This window comes from Andrographis paniculata, unplaced genomic scaffold, assembly GCF_009805555.1.
Source record: "Andrographis paniculata isolate CXL003 unplaced genomic scaffold, ASM980555v1 Contig74END, whole genome shotgun sequence".
NCBI lineage: Eukaryota > Viridiplantae > Streptophyta > Magnoliopsida > Lamiales > Acanthaceae > Andrographis > Andrographis paniculata.
This window is the reverse complement of record NW_026137611.1, coordinates 3,018,462-3,035,354: the sequence shown is the minus strand read 5'-3', so window position 1 is coordinate 3,035,354 and position 16,893 is coordinate 3,018,462. Positions and strand designations below refer to the sequence as shown.

The window sequence follows — 16,893 nt, the reverse complement described above, 5'->3', positions numbered from 1 at the left end:
TTGAAAAGATGGAAAAGATATTTCGTGTTGTTCAGGTTCCGCCAGATCAACGAGTTAATATTGGAGCCTATTTCTTGGAAGGCCGAGCAAATCGGTGGTGGTTAGGTGAAGAAGCTGCAGGTGTAGACCAAGTGGATATGACTTGGGATGAATTTAAAGCAAAGTTAAAGGCTAGGTTTATACCGTCGCATATTCGAAAAGCGAAGAAGCAAGAATTGCTGGACTTAAAGCAGGGTTCGATGTCAGTTGAGAATTATTTTGTGAAGTTTAATGAGTTGGAGATGTATGTTCCTGACTACTTTTCCTGTGAGCGAGACAGAATTGACCATTTTGTAGACGGGTTGCAACACAGAATTCAAGAAGCTTTAGCGGTGTTGGATATCAGTTCATTGTATGAGGCTTACGAGCGTGCTGCCCGATTTTATCAGAAGCAGGAAGTCAGACAAAAGGAGAGTGAGAAGGAAATAGGTTATCAACATCAGGTTCGAGATAAGGGAAAAGCTAAAGTGGAGGATGAACCCAAGGGTAAAAAGAAATGGTGGCAAATGTTCAGGTCTGGGCCATCGTATAAGGGGATTTCGATTAATGAACCGAGTCAGGAGAGGTCTCAGCAATCGGGGGCTGTTTGTCGGCGTTGTGGAACAAGCCACCCAGGTACTCGTTGTGATAAAGTTCCATTGACATGTTTTAAATGTGGTGGTAGTGGTCACATTGCCAGGTTATGTCCAAGTGTGGTAACTGCAAGGGAGTTTCCAGAACCGAGGTTTAGGCCATGGCAGCCGCCGTCTTCGCAGTCACAAGGGAGAGGATTAGGATCATCTTGGCGAGGGGGACGAAGTCAGTCACGTTCGTCATCTAGGCAGCCAGGCAGAGGACCTGACCAGCGTGGACGAATAAATGTTCTTACCCAAGCAGAAGCTGATTATCATCCAGGTGAGGTTTTAACGGGTAGATTTCTGGTTTGCGGTTTTCCTGCTCTTGTGTTATTCGATTCGGGTGCAACGTTCTCGTTCATATCTAAGCGTCTAGTTAGACGATTGGGTCTGAATTCATCAGTAGAAGTGGTAGTGGAAGTTTTACTTCCATCAGGAGAAGTGCTGGAATGCCGAGAGCTTTATATGCAGATTCCGGTTAGTATTGAAGGGGTTGATTTTGTTACTAACTTGTTGGGCATCAAGCTATCCGAGTTCGATGTAATATTGGGGATGGATTGGTTAGTGGCATATCAAGCTCAATTTGATTGTCGAAAAAGATCAATTTCGCTGGTTGGAGCGATGGGCGAACTGGTGAATTATGCAGGATCTGCCAGACAACCTTTTATGAAGGTAATTTCATCCCTATCATTTCAATCATTTATTCGTAAGGGGTTTCCAGTATATCTGTGTGAGGTAAGAGATTTGACGCAAGGGGAGCAGCGATTGCAAGATATTCCTGTAGTCCGAAATTTTCCTGATGTATTTCCTGATGACATTCCGGGTATGCCACCAGCTCGTGAGGTGGATTTTACTATTGATATTGTGCCGGGTGCTGAGCCAGTATCAAGGGCTCCATACCGGATGGCACCTTTAGAACTAGCTGAACTTAAATTGCAACTACAGGAATTGCTAGATAAGGGTTACATTCGGCCTAGTACATCGCCTTGGGGAGCTCCAGTTTTATTTGTGAAAAAGAAGGATGGAAGTTTGAGGTTATGTATTGACTACCGTGGACTGAACAAAGTCACGGTGAAGAACAAATATCCTCTTCCGAGGATTGATGATCTATTTGATCAACTGAGAGGTGCAACTATATTCTCAAAGATTGACTTGAGATCTGGATATCATCAGCTAAGGATTGCAGAGCATGACATTCCGAAGACAGCTTTTCGGACTAGATACGGGCATTATGAATTCACGGTTATGTCCTTTGGGTTGACTAACGCCCCGGCTGCGTTTATGGAGTTGATGAATAGAATTTTTCAACCATACCTCGATCAGTTTGTGGTGGTATTTATTGACGATATCTTGGTCTATTCCCCAGATAAAAAGACGCATGCAAAACATTTGCATGTAATATTAAACATATTGCGTGCAAGAAAGTTATATGCCAAGTTATCCAAATGCGAGTTTTGGTTGAAGGAGGTTGCTTTCTTGGGGCATGTTGTTTCTGGAAAGGGTATCTCAGTAGATCCTTCTAAAGTGGCGGCAATCATGGATTGGCCAAGACCTACCAATCAATCAGAAGTAAGAAGCTTTTTGGGTTTGGCAGGATATTATCGGCGATTCGTTCTTGATTTTTCGAAGATTGCAAAACCATTAACTAATTTGCTGAAAAAGGATGCAAAGATTAACTGGGATCACGAGTGTGAGTCATCCTTTTTAGAATTGAAACATCGATTAACTTCAGCGCCAATTTTGGCTTTACCAGTGGAAGGTGAGGATTTTGAAGTGTATAGTGATGCTTCGAAGCAGGGATTGGGATGTGTCTTAATGCAGAATCAAAGAGTTATTGCTTATGCATCACGACAACTAAAACCTCACGAAGAGAATTATCCGACACACGACTTGGAAATGGCAGCAGTTGTGTTTGCTTTGAAGATTTGGAGACACTATCTTTATGGAGCCCATTGCAGAATATTTACTGACCATCAAAGTTTGAAATATATCTTCACCCAAAAAGAATTGAATTTAAGACAAAGAAGATGGTTAGAATTGGTGAAGGATTATGATCTTGAAATTGTGTATCATGAAGGCAAAGCAAATGTTGTAGCCGATGCCTTAAGTCGAAAACCAAGGCATAACTTGGGCTTCATGTCGGTTGCTGATGAACTGTGCCAAGATTTAGCGCGGATGGAAATTGAGGTACTTGGACGGGGTATGACTCGGGGATATTTGCAAATGATACAAGTTGAGCCTGAAATTTATGATCGCATTAGAGTGGCTCAAATGGAAGATAATAAAATGGTTGAGCTTGCAGTGAAAGTTCAGTACGGTCAGACTCAAAATTTTAATATTGCTCCAGATGGGAGTCTTCGATTTCACGGGAGGTGGTGTATCCCAAAGGATCGAAATGATTTGAAAGAGCAGATTATGAGTGAGGCTCATAATACACCATACTCAGTGCATCCGGGGGGAAATAAAATGTATCATGACCTACGTCAACATTTTTGGTGGAAGGGCATGAAGAAGGATGTAGCCAAATTTGTTGCACGATGTTTAAATTGTCAAAAGGTAAAAGCAGAACATCATAGACCAATGGGGTTGCTACAACCTTTAGAAGTTCCACTCTGGAAATGGGATTCTATCGCAATGGATTTTGTAACAGGACTTCCAAGGTCAAAGTCGGGAACAGATGCAATTTGGGTGATTATAGACAGATTGACCAAGTCAGCAGTGTTCATTCCAGTACGTATGACTTGGAGTATGCAGAAATTAGCCAAATTATATGTTCATTATGTGGTTAAACGACACGGTATTCCTGAGGTGATCATATCAGATCGTGATCCACGTTTTCAATCTCGATTTTGGCAAAAATTGCAGGAAGCCTTTGGTACTCAGTTGCATATGAGTACTGCATTCCATCCTATGACTGATGGTCAGTCAGAAAGAACTATCCGTATTCTGGAAGATATGCTAAGAGCCTGTGCTATGGAATTTCAAGGGAGTTGGGAAGACCACTTGGATTTAGTGGAATTTTCATATAATAATAGCCATCAAGCAAGTATCGGAATGGCTCCTTTTGAAGCTCTTTATGGTCGAAAATGCAGAACTCCTTTGAGTTGGGACGATATGAGTGATCGACTGATACTGGGTCCGGAAATGATTGAGGAATCGAAAAATAAGATTCGAATTATCAGAGAAAAGATGAAGGCAGCTCAAGATCGTCAAAAGAGTTATGCCGATAGAGCCCGACGTGAGGGTCAATTTCAAAGTGGAGATTTTGTCTTATTGAAAGTATCCCCAATGAAAGGTATTAGAAGGTTTGGGATTAAAGGAAAATTGAGTCCGCGTTATGTTGGACCTTATGAAATTGTCGATCGAGTTGGTGATTGGGCTTATCGGTTAGCACTTCCAAATTCTATGGAGCGTATCCATAATGTGTTTCATATATCTCAGCTTCGTAGGTATGTTGCAGATCCTTCTCATATTTTATCTCCAGATGAGATAGAGCTGAATGAAGATCTTTCGTATGAAGAAAAGCCTCTGTGGATCATGGACACAAAGGTCCGAACCATGAGGAATCGAGATATTCGTATGGTGAAAGTAATGTGGTCCAGATATGGAGCGGAAGAGGCCACGTGGGAGGTAGAACAAGAAATGTTCAAGGCATACCCACAATTGTTTAATTAAGTTGCCTTGTTATGTGTTTGAGTTTAGATTTCGGGGACGAAATTTTTTTTAAGGGGGAGTGGATTGTAATGCCCCGATTTCGGAATGTATAAAATAATATTATTATAGCAAATAAATATTTTTATAATATTTTGGAATCAAGAAATTAATATTGTGGAATAAATTTTATTCCTATTTTATATATTGATTATGATTAAAAAGACTGTTAAACGAATAATATCAATGAGGATAAATATAAAATATAATATATAATTTAATAATATAATATAATAAATAAATAAAGAAGATAAAGATGTTAATGTTAATAATAATATAATATAATATAATATAATATAATAATAATAATATAATATATATGTGTATATATATTATACATATATATATATAAAAACAAACAAACCTTACCTCGAAACGAAGGAACGCAGAAGACGAAACGCGAAGGAGAAGAAGAAAAAAAAAAAAAAAAAGGAAGAAAAAGATTTAGCCGTCCGATTCCAATTCCGACTTGGGTATGGTATTCCTTGCTATTCGTAGAGTCCGATTATAAATTTTAATACGAATTTTGATATTGGAGTATTAAATTAGAAATTCTTCAAAAATTCAAAATTGGCTATTTAGCTATTTAATCGATGAATTTCTTTAGCTAATAGCCTATTCGTAGCGCCGACGTTATATTTTGAGAATTTCGTACCAATCCAAGTCGAATAAAAAACGGCAGTATATTGCACCTGCCTGCTTGTTCATACCTTTGCGTATTTTTATTTAATAATCGGGCAATATAAATATTATGAGGTAGAAGGATTTTATAGCTAGAATATCATATTCTACTAAATATAAAAGTTTGGAGCCCGATGAGTTAATTATAGAAATTAGCTTTTGAATAAGCAGGTAGCTCCTGAGAATAAGCATAAAGCTCATCTGATTTGAGTAAATAATGGGACAGGTGTACGTTGGAGGAGATTTGGGTGAAGTTATAAAAATCCAGAAAGTATCGGTAGGAGGTAAGCAGTAGGGAATTAAATCTAATTTTAAGAAATTAGGTATTTATGTTGCATGTGATTCTGATTCTGATATTGATATGATATTATGTGGAATCATTTGGTCAGTGCATCTATATATGTATATATGTGTGTGTATATGCATGTGTGAAACTTCGTTTTACGATATTTGATATACGTATTTGATCGTGTTGGTGAATTTATGAAAAGGAGGATAGGTGGGCCGTCTCACCAGCCCTTTTCATTAAATTCATTTATTGACATGCTGCACACATCGCACGATTTATCGGATATGTTTTATGGATCTATCGTTTAGTCGCCGTGTGCGGTAGTGCTAGGCGAGGGCATCATCTGGGGTTAGGATATTCGACCCCGATGTACCGTAACACTTTGGCGATAGTGGACGATAATAGTCGGACAACTGGGTGACTTAGTCGCACGGTCATTCAGGGATTAGACCCATTGCAGTTGAGACGTATTTGGTCTAATCATTCGTGTTCGGTGTTGTTCCACTCATTGGAGTAGCTACTAGTGAGGTCTACCGGTAGTTTAGGATCATATGTCAAACTCCAAACGCGATCCCGTTAGGGCGTGCGAGGAGGAGTAGAGTTTCCGGGTTTCCTTCGGGTGATTCCAGGTTGCACGGATTCTACTACGTTACACGGGGTAGGGCTAGACAGGAGGGTCCTATCTTCGCTATCACAGACTATGGGGTGTCTTGTGGTTAATGGCGACAACGCTCGGCTATCCATGTATTGATTGCGGGAGTCGTATGGTGGGTATATGGAAGTGACCGGGTGACCGTTATATTATTATGGGTTTACCAGGTCCTTCCTTGAGCCGAGGATTTTCCGGCTATTTATTGATGATAGTCTAGTGAGCCGTTATTATGGAGCCGAGGTTATTCCGGCTGCTCACTTTGACATATGTATATGGGTATATGTGCATGAGTTGTCGATTTTGACATTATTGTTACATTATTTCAGTATGGGCATGGCATGGCATTTATTTTGCAAATGACGGAAATTAAACTCTATTTTCGAGCATGACATGGCATATTTTATGTTAGTTCTTAAAATGGATTTAATTCTAGACTGCTTTTAAGAAAAATATTTGATTCAGGTACGCATGGCACCTCCGGGACAGGGGACGTCTCGGGAGATAGAAAGACGGGCTGAATGAGTGAACTGCATCTGATGTATTATATGTAAATTCTAACTAGAAAAACCTCCCGTTTTGGGAGTATGTTTTTGTAAATATTTATAAACTTGTTTTTTGGAAATAATAAAATGCTTATATAATTAATTTTAGCCTTAACACTGTGTTGTGGGGCCCGAAGTAGGAGGTGACGACCTCATGATGCAGTGTGGCGGTAGCATTTCCAGTATGAGCCAACTGGGGGTGTTACATTTTACATTAATAAAAAATTAATAATTCAATATAAAATATTATTATCTATTTACCGACATATTTTCACATACCTAATATAAAAATATTTCAAAATTAAAAATGAACATATACATTATAAATATATTGATTTTAATTAGTTGAGATTTAAATATTATTAAATTTGTTAATTATTTCCTTTTATAAAAAGTGATATAATTAGATGAGACAACAAAAAAATAAATGAAAGGTGACATAATTTGGTAAGGCAGATTGAGTATATATATATATATACATCAATCTCTTTTTATAATTAACTTTTAACACCAGGAGATTACTGTAGCGGCTGAGGATGCTTCGAGTAACAGCGTTAAGAGTAAACAAAATATCTTAAATTCGAAAATTCAATTTAAACCAAACCAAAATTTTAAATTTGGTTTGGATTTTTTGAATTTTTGGATTGAGTTTTTGACAAATTTTGGATTTTCGGATCGAATTTGATCAATATAATTAAAATCCGAACCAATTTGAAACCCGAAAATATAATATTTTAATATATTTTTTTATTATATATATATATTTAATATTTTATTAGAAAATATTATAATTTAATATGAAAAACTCAAAATTATTAATTATATTCTAATATATTTAATTTTTAAATATTATATGTATTTAATATTATAAAATAATAAAATATAAAAGACATTTAAAAATTAAAAAAATAATTATATATATTTAGAATTTAGAATTTTTTAGTTTGGTTCTAATTTTTTTTGTTCGGATTTCGGATTTCAGTTATTTCGATTTATTTCAGATTGATTTTTTCAAAAATTTCGGATTTTCGAATCGGTTCTGATTTGATAAAATCCTAACCGAAAATCCAAATGCTCACCCCTATGCCCTACTCTTCAAAATTTTGAAACTTTAAGTGGGGTCGACATTGACGTCAGCGGACACGTCGTGGCTACCCACCATACCACCGACGACTCATTTCCGTACCTCAATTTCGAGTTCTACCCATTCCACGACACGGCAGTGGCAGGGCTGATCTCGACGTGGATCTGGTTGGCGCTCGATGACTGCTTGCTGAACTACGCCCGGAGCTACCTCACTGACCTCCTGCCGCTATGCGTCCGCCGCGCTATCTACTTGGATTCCGACATCGTCCTCATCGACAACATCCCCAAACTCGCTGGCAGTGATGGAATCAGCATCCGAGCTCTGGGGAGGCAAAATGTTCGAAAAAAATTTTAATATTCAATTAATGAATAATAAAGTAAAATAAAATAGAATAAATAGTAAAATATTTTTAATTTTGAAAAGGAAAATCAACGTGATAAATCGAAAATATTAAGAGGGGGTAATTTATGTCTTTGAATTCTATATTTTGATATCATTTCATAATGAATTTATTTCACAAAATTTTCCTTCTAAAAAATAAAATAAAATAAAAGAGAAAGAGAACAAAAAATGAAAATAACTACATGAATGTTTTAAAATTTATTTCTTTAAAAATATGTTATTTGTTTATAATTTAAAAATAATATTCCTCTGTTCCAATACAATAGTCTTGTTTATCATTTTTGTCCATTACAAAACAACAGCCTCATTTCCATAAATAATCATATAACTGTAAACTAACTATCCTTACTTTTTTATTATTATTACACGATTATCACAATTTTTTACACTAATACACTCACAAGGGCAAAAAGGTCTTTTATCCGTACTTTTTATCCATTGTCAATATAATATCAATATTTCTTAAATTTTGTGACAAACACAATTCAGACTATAATTTTGGGACAGATGAAGTACTATATTATATGTTATAATCTATGTTAAGGTAAGACTATTTAACTATAATTAATCAATAAATGCATTTTAGGACTTGAATAAAATCAATTTGGAGAGGGGGAGCAATGTATATTTTTTTTAAAAAAAAATTACATATAAAAAAAAATATAAATAAGAGGAGCCCCAATTTACATTCGTCCATGCTCGCTGGAATCCCTCTCTCCAACGGTTGCATATTCCTCACCTTCTCTGACGGTAGCGTCTCCTACTTTCGTCACGGTATATTTATATGTCTACGTTTGACATTTTTAACCGTTTGAATATGACCGTATTTGATTATATGCCTATATTTGACATGTTAACTGTTTGAACACAACCGTGTTTTTATATAAAACGGTTGTGTAACATTCATATTAGATATCACATCAACTTCAGTTACAACTATCTCATCATATTTAATTAAAATTTTAACGGTAAGATAAAAAATAATAAATAGATTTTTGAATGAGGCTAATATTTATAAATTTTTTTGGATGAGACTACAAATAAAAAGAATTTGAATGATGCTATTTTTATTTTTTTAAAATTGAAACTAATGGAGTATTATTTTTTGTTTGAATTTGAAATTAGTGTTTTTTTATTAATTTTTTATTTGAATAATATTATTTATATGATATTTTAAATATAGATAAAAATATTTTTTTTAAGAGATAGAAATAAAAAAAAATTTGAGTATATTTTAAATATTATTAAAAATATTTATTTTTTTAAAGAAAAAAATAAAAATCACATAACCTATGATATTATATCATTTATATTTGTTAAGTGATTTTTATTTATTAAATTTTATCGAAAATATAAAGATATGAAGTATTACATAACAAAAAAAAATAATTAAAATGAGAAAGAGAAAGAAAAAGAACTAATAATAAAAATATTATATTCAATTATATTATTACTACAATATAATAAATATATAATCGGATAATGTAAAAAGGAAATCCTCAACTTGAAGTGAGGCATCAAATTTTCAAAAGCACAGTGCCATTTTCGTCAGTAGCATTCATTCAATTATCAGAGCTTTTCCAACCTCACCATCATCATCATCATCATCAACCTCTTCTTCTTCTTCTTCGATCAGTTTTGCCATATCTGCTTGTGGCTAAATTGAGCAATTCGATACGACATCCTCAGCTTCATTTTCGCATCCATTCCATGGCTAAGTTGCTGGGTTTCAATTCACCTAATTCCGTCGTATTTTCCTCCGAGAATATAAACTCTATCCTCTCGCCATGTACGAGCACAATGCTTTTCCCCAAATCGACTCCAAAGATTTTTGCAGGAATTCAGCTCAGGAGCAGTCATTTTGTACCAAGGTCCTCTAACGGCCCTCTCAATGCTGTTTCTTTGCAGGATGGTATGCAATTTTGCGTTCTTTCTTTATATCTTCTTAAATTTCTTTTGCGATTATGGAGAAGCAGTTTAGCTGAGTTTTATTTGTTCCATGTTCTTTGGCTTCATGTGTTGTGCTATTTGATTTTCAGAGTATGTTCTGCATTTATATGTGAAATTGGTGGTGCTATTGAAGTTCTCTCTGTCATAACAATGTTAATGCTGGTGAGTGGAGCTTTATTGGTCAATGAGAATTGTCGTTTATTTCTGAAATGTGGATCATTATATGAATATAGAGAGACAATTACAATTTTAGTTTTGAATTCAGAATCTTGTTAATTCGGAACAATCTGAGATGTGGCAACACTGGAACTTTACGGGACTAAAATTGTCAAATTTCTAAATGGATAATAGTGTGCTCATGTGGAAAGGGCAAGGATAAGCTTGTGTTGGAATGTAGCTTAGGTACAGCACAATGGCGACTGAGGAGTTGTTCATTATGTATATTTATATGTAATCTACAACATGTGCACATCATGTTGTGATTGGGAAAAACAGTCATTGAGGACAATGCCGTTCTTGCTTAACTTTGTGAAAAATTTTTGTTCTTACCCTTTGGTTTTCGATCTTATGTTGATGTTTTACAACAAAAGTCAAGTTCAAGCATGCATCTTCTTAGGATGAATTGGAGTTAAGGTTTTCGAGTGCCTTTATGTATAAGATGCAAATAAGTGTCCTCTGGGTTTGTATATATATATATATATATATATACGGTGCTGATAATTACCAGATACATTGCCATATGTATATGTATATATCGGATGAGTTAAGGTGCTGATTAGGTCTTATCAACACTGTGCTTATTCACACTGCACATACAAAATGGACAGTACGTGGCTTCAGTTAACACAACAAGCCATGTGCTGTAAGTTAACTTTATGGATGTGCTGTTTTTATATATCGTATGTGACGAGTTCAATGATATCATGTTCTGTGTGGATTATTGTGATCTAATGTATTTGCATTATTTCAACATATACATTGTGTTATATATTTATATTTTATGGGCTGCTGGATTATAATCGTGTTGTTAGTATATACTGATTAATATTTAATCAGCACAAAAACAAGTTACATGTATATATATATATATATTTATATATATGTTCAAGAATTTGATGTTTGAATGCATGATATATGATTAACTTCCTTATACTCTTTTAACTGTTTGATTTAGTTGTTTTTATCATGACTTAAGCTGCAACATTGAGATCCTTAAGCATGCTTATGTGCAGAAGGTTCGGCTACAAATCCTCAGACAGAAGATACCGGCATTCCTGTATTAGGACAAGAGGGTTCAACTCTTAGCATAACTGTTGTCGGTGCTTCAGGAGATCTTGCCAAGAAGAAGATCTTTCCCGCCCTTTTTGCCCTTTTCTATGAGGATTGGCTACCTGAGGTTTCGTTTTCAAGTCACAAAAACATTACATTTGCTACAAAGTAATTTCAGATGGTCTCAGTAGCCTTATAGTATTGCAGGATTTCGTTGTTTTTGGTTATGCTCGGACCAAGATGAACGATGAGGAGCTGAGAAACATGATCAGTCGAACACTGACTTGCAGAATCGATCAAAGGTATTTCGTTTGTTCAAAGTATTTTTCTTGTAAAAAACCTGCATAGATCTTTGAAGTTTGTTGGGATCTAAGGGTCTTGAACACTGATTTTCAGGGAAAACTGTGATGATAAAATGAAGCAGTTTCTGAAACGGTGCTTTTACCACTCGGGGCAGTATAATTCCGAAGAACATTTTCTCGAATTGGATAAAAAATTGACCGAGAAAGAGGTATCAACAATTTATCCTTTTTGGAGGATTGATTCTGCAAACACTGCCATTTTATAGTTAAAATTACTCTTTTGGTTTCCATTGTTTTTGTTTAACTAGAAATTAGTTGCAATAATGAACCGATTTCGAGTCATTTTGAGAATTAAATTTCAACATCTCGTGAGATCAAGATAGAAATAGGCACTTCTTATAGTAGTAAAAGTACAAATTTACCTCAGGCAATACAAAGATTTGAAAATTGATGCGATGATAATACTTCTCAGGGTGGCCGAGTATCGAATAGGTTATTTTACTTGTCGATTCCTCCTAACATATTTGTGGACGTTGTCCGTTGTGCGAGTACCAAAGCTTCTTCAACAACCGGATGGACAAGAGTGATTGTCGAAAAGCCATTTGGTCGAGACTCAAAATCGTCTCATGAGTTGACACAATGTCTAAAACAATATTTATCTGAGGACCAAATATTTCGGTATGTTATCATGTCTTATCTTATGGTAGGAAAAGACTCATTGAGTTTGTGCATTGACTACCTTAGTTTTGGCGATGTAGAATTGATCATTATTTGGGCAAGGAGCTTGTCGAGAACTTATCTGTGCTTCGGTTTTCAAATCTCGTATTTGAGCCGCTATGGTCAAGAAACTACATCCGCAGTGTCCAATTAATATTTTCCGAAGATTTTGGCACCGAGGGACGAGGAGGGTGAGGCTTTTCAATACATATGTAGCATTTTTACAGCTTCGCATAATTTGATTACTGACGAGAATAATTTGTTGATAGATACTTCGACAACTACGGAATCATCAGAGATATAATGCAAAATCATTTGCTACAAATATTGGCATTATTTGCGATGGAGACGCCGGTTAGCTTGGCCGCCGAGGATATAAGAAACGAGAAGGTACTAAACTTTGCTTGCTCATATTCAAAAACATTTGGTAGTGTCGAATTAGTTGAGTGAACATTGTTGTGTCGAAACAGGGAATTGATTGAGCTATTATCGAACGTAGCTCTTTTTGTACGATTGAATTCGATATAAGTTCATTGACGGCTTAAACGTTAAACAAGCAAAAAAATCATTAGTTAGCCTTTACGATGCCAATGCAGGTCAAGGTATTGCGGTCGATGAGGCCATTGCAGCTTGAAGATGTGATCGTAGGCCAATACAAGGGCCATAGCAAGGGAAGCAAATCATACCCGGGATACACTGATGACCCTACAGTTCCAAACAGCAGCTTGACTCCGACCTTCGCTGCAGCTGCGCTCTTTATCAACAATGCTCGATGGGACGGTGTCCCTTTCCTCATGAAAGCCGGCAAAGCCCTCCATACCAGACGGTACATAGCTCGATCTTTTCTTTGTGAAGTCACTATTCTCGTGTTGCATTCTAACGTAATTATCTACCGGTGGTTTACTTAATCGATCCTCTTTTATAGCGCTGAGATTCGGGTTCAGTTCAGACATGTCCCGGGGAATTTGTACAAACGAAACTTCGGGACTGATTTGGACAAAGCTACAAACGAGCTTGTGCTTCGCGTGCAACCGGATGAAGCGATATATTTGAAAATCAATAATAAAGTTCCCGGACTCGGTATGAGATTGGATCGTAGCGACCTTAACTTGCTCTATCGAGCCAGGTAAGTCCACTCCTTCAGATTTTATATCGACTTTGATCCATACCTTGGTTGTGTAGTTGTAGTCAGGGATAAAAATTGGCCAGACCAGGACAGGCTTTGGCTAAATAAATTTGACTTGTTTTAAAAATATCTGGTCTGTAAGTTTGAATTTTTTTTTTTAAAAGCCGGAGCCAGGCCTTTTTAAAAATTTGGTCCTACATTTTTAAAGGTCTGGCCTACCTACAAGTCTATTTAAAAAACTATATAATATTTTTATTTATTTATCTGCAAATTTAATTAGAAATAAAAAATAAATAAAGTATAAACAATTATTTAAATATATGCAAAAGTTAAAAAATTCTAGTTTTTATAAAAAAAATTTATAATTAAAATTATTTAATAAATATTATTATTAGATAGAAAGTTATTTTTAATATATAATTATAAAAAGTATTTTTAGAAAAAAATAATAATATTAAAAAAAGACCGTTTTTTTTATTTTTATTTTTTTAAACCTAAGCCTATTTTATTTAAATAAAAAAGTTCTAAAATTTTCTTTGACATGACTTTTTTAGTAAATAGATCAGGCCAGACTAGGCCTATGGCCTAACTTAGCCCTATTATTCGGCTTGTTAAGCATTCTTCGATGACTCATAACACATTCTATTTGGAAATTTCTAGTAAGGTTCATGCTTTCGACATTTAATACTCAAATAGTAAACAAGCTCAACGAGCAATTACGAAAGATTTACGCTCCATTTAGATAGAATTTTTTTGAGTTTTGGAAAATTTTATGAACATAAAAAAATTGTTTATTTAGTGTAATACAGGACTCTTTCCGTCCGTCTCTAAGGGTTACATTTATCTTTTGCGTTATTGTACTTAAAATTATAACTATTCTTATATTTGTATAATTTTTTGTACAAATATTTTTTTATTAGTATTATAAGGCACTGATAGAAGTATTTTTGCAATTTTTTTTTTTAATTCGTACTATATTTTGATATAATAATTAATATTCAAATATCAACACGTAAACGAGACCCTTAGAACCGGACGGAGGAGGTAGTATATTTTTTTAAATTATTGTCGATGAATAGTGACAAAAGTTCAAAAAAATTAGTTCTTTCTTGACGGCTAGAGCTATCTAAGTTCAATTTATGAGACAATTGGAGTTTGAGTCGAGCATCGAGTTAATATGTGCCTCGCATGAAGGTACACGAGGGAGATACCGGATGCATACGAGCGACTCCTATTGGATGCGATCGAAGGAGAGCGCAGACTATTCATAAGGAGCGACGAGCTGGATGCTGCATGGGCACTATTCACGCCGCTGCTGGAGCAACTAGAGGAGAAGAAGATGGCCCCGGAGCTGTACCCATACGGGAGTCGGGGCCCCGTCGGAGCGCACTATCTTGCCGCCAAACATAATGTCCGATGGGGAGATCTTACCGGTGAGGACTAATTATGGTATGGTCGCCTGATCATTTCTCTTTATGTCGATCTTCATATATATATATATATATATATATTCTTGTATACATGTGTATGGAATAGTTTGTACTTTTGAAAACTGAAAAAACATCGATTTGTTCTAGTGTTTTGTAAGCTCATGTACTAAGCATATGGAGATTGTGTTAGAAAATATAATAATATTATATTGCAAAAAAAATATAATTATCGAAATAAATTCGATATCACAATAATTTTATCGAAATAAATTCAATAATCAATTTATCGAAATAAATTCGATAATCACAACAATTTATTGAAATAAATTTCAATAATCAATTTATCAAAATAGTTCGGTGATCACGTCGAGTCGATGTATAACCTTTTTCCGTAAAAACGAATACGCCCCGGTAGTGCCTCCAGTTCGTGGCGCAACGTTCCCAAAGATAAAACGACGTTCGTCTCCGAATTAAGTGACACCCCAATATTTCGGAGCTCCGACGAACTAAAATGAGGAGAACTGTTACGTGTCAAATTACTCCAAAATATCAAAACCGCGTGAAACGGATGTTGATCCAATTATACAAATTGTACACACAAGACATGAAATTCAAACATGCATTAAAATTCATTCATATGCATTTATCACTATGCATTTTGAATTTTAAATTATAATACCCCGTATCTTCACGAATGAATTGCATTGAAAAAAAATATTGACTTGAATGAATATTTGCAGCATGATTTTAAGTCGTGTACGTGCATGTGCATGAAATGCATTATGCATGTAATACATGCAATTATCTTTTGGCCTACAAAATTATTATTTTAGGTTTGGGTTCAACAAATATTATTTTGTTGTTTTCGAATATAATAGACTTCGTCAAGTCTAACATACAGAAAGCTCAAGAACATTCCCACAACCAAATTATATGGTTCGGGCAAGTAGCGGGCGCCTGTGGTTAACGGCAGTTATATGCCTAAGCCATATTCTTTATAACAATTTTCAGCCCATATGCATTGTAACTCACCGAATGATCGATTTTAAAAGTTATGAATTTAATTTATAAATTAAATTCCATTGATTGAACGAGTAATCGATTAACCGATTATCTAACATATTGAAATTAGCGTTGTTATATGAATAGAGTCCTTAAAGTTTTGAAAGATTTGGTTCCATTTAGACATGTTTTTAGGTTATGAAAAATTTAACAAACAGGAGAAAATTAGTATTTAATATAATATTTTATGTAAATAAATAAATATATAATATACTATATATTTTTGAAAAATAAAGATTAATACCGTAGTATCAAAATTTGAAGTTTGTTCAAACATGCTTTGAATTGTTTGGTCAATTTAGAAATAATAAAGCATTGATAAAAGATTGATATGAAATATAATATTCACATGGATAATAGTATAGCTTTTAAATAAGATTTTAAATAATAACAAAAAAAATTTAATATAATACTGTATTTAATTAAAACCTTTTGATGAATACCAAAAAGTTTGAAAACATAATTAAAAACTTAATTAAAACCTTTTGATGAATACAAAAAAGTTTGAAAACATAATTAAAAACAAGAGTGGTGATGGGTTGATTGCTAGATAATAACGATTTGATTTGGATATTCACGCATTCAAAAAAATTATATTTATTTATTTTTATTTGTTTACAAACACTAGACACGTTCCACACATATGTGTTCGTTTGGCAGAAATCTCCAAATGTTATTATTCATTATTTTTTCTCCCAAAAATATCAAATCAAATAATTATTTTTTTATTTTTTATATTATACTAAAAATTAATATACATTCAAAAGATCACATTAACGCTAATTTATATTGTCAACTATTATAATTCAAATCCCAACTAAAAGTCCAAACTCCCAAACAAACACACTGAAAATTTTAAAATTTTGTCATATGTGAGACAAATCATTATTTGTAGATATTATTATTATTATTATTATTATTATTATTATTATTTTGTATCATATTTTAGGATAAAAACTATACACATTCTATTTTTATATATATGGAAAACTTTCAAATTTTGTTTTATACGTGAAACAA

The 16,893-nt window shown here is 34.4% G+C and overlaps 1 protein-coding gene and 1 long non-coding RNA gene across 3 annotated transcripts; both read left to right on the top strand.

Moving 5' to 3' along the window:
- The first annotated feature begins 4,772 nt into the window (after positions 1-4,772).
- On the top strand, positions 4,773-6,494 carry LOC127265936 (uncharacterized). The gene is made up of 3 exons (XR_007842061.1): positions 4,773-4,837; positions 5,272-5,329; positions 6,449-6,494. It is a non-coding gene; the product is annotated as an uncharacterized LOC127265936 (long non-coding RNA).
- A 3,045-nt stretch (positions 6,495-9,539) lies between these two features.
- Positions 9,540-14,957, top strand: LOC127265935 (glucose-6-phosphate 1-dehydrogenase, chloroplastic-like). Of its 2 annotated transcripts, none has more exons than XM_051295974.1 (10): positions 9,540-9,929; positions 11,203-11,363; positions 11,444-11,538; positions 11,633-11,747; positions 12,011-12,216; positions 12,297-12,446; positions 12,525-12,645; positions 12,852-13,081; positions 13,181-13,381; positions 14,576-14,957. In XM_051295974.1, exons 1-10 carry the CDS (start codon positions 9,728-9,730, stop codon positions 14,823-14,825), a joined length of 1,731 nt encoding a protein of 576 aa, XP_051151931.1. In that variant the 5' UTR covers positions 9,540-9,727; the 3' UTR covers positions 14,826-14,957. The 2 variants fall into 2 exon arrangements, with proteins under 2 accessions (XP_051151931.1, XP_051151930.1); XM_051295973.1 differs by having other exon boundaries at positions 11,200-11,363.
- The last annotated feature ends 1,936 nt before the right edge of the window (positions 14,958-16,893 follow it).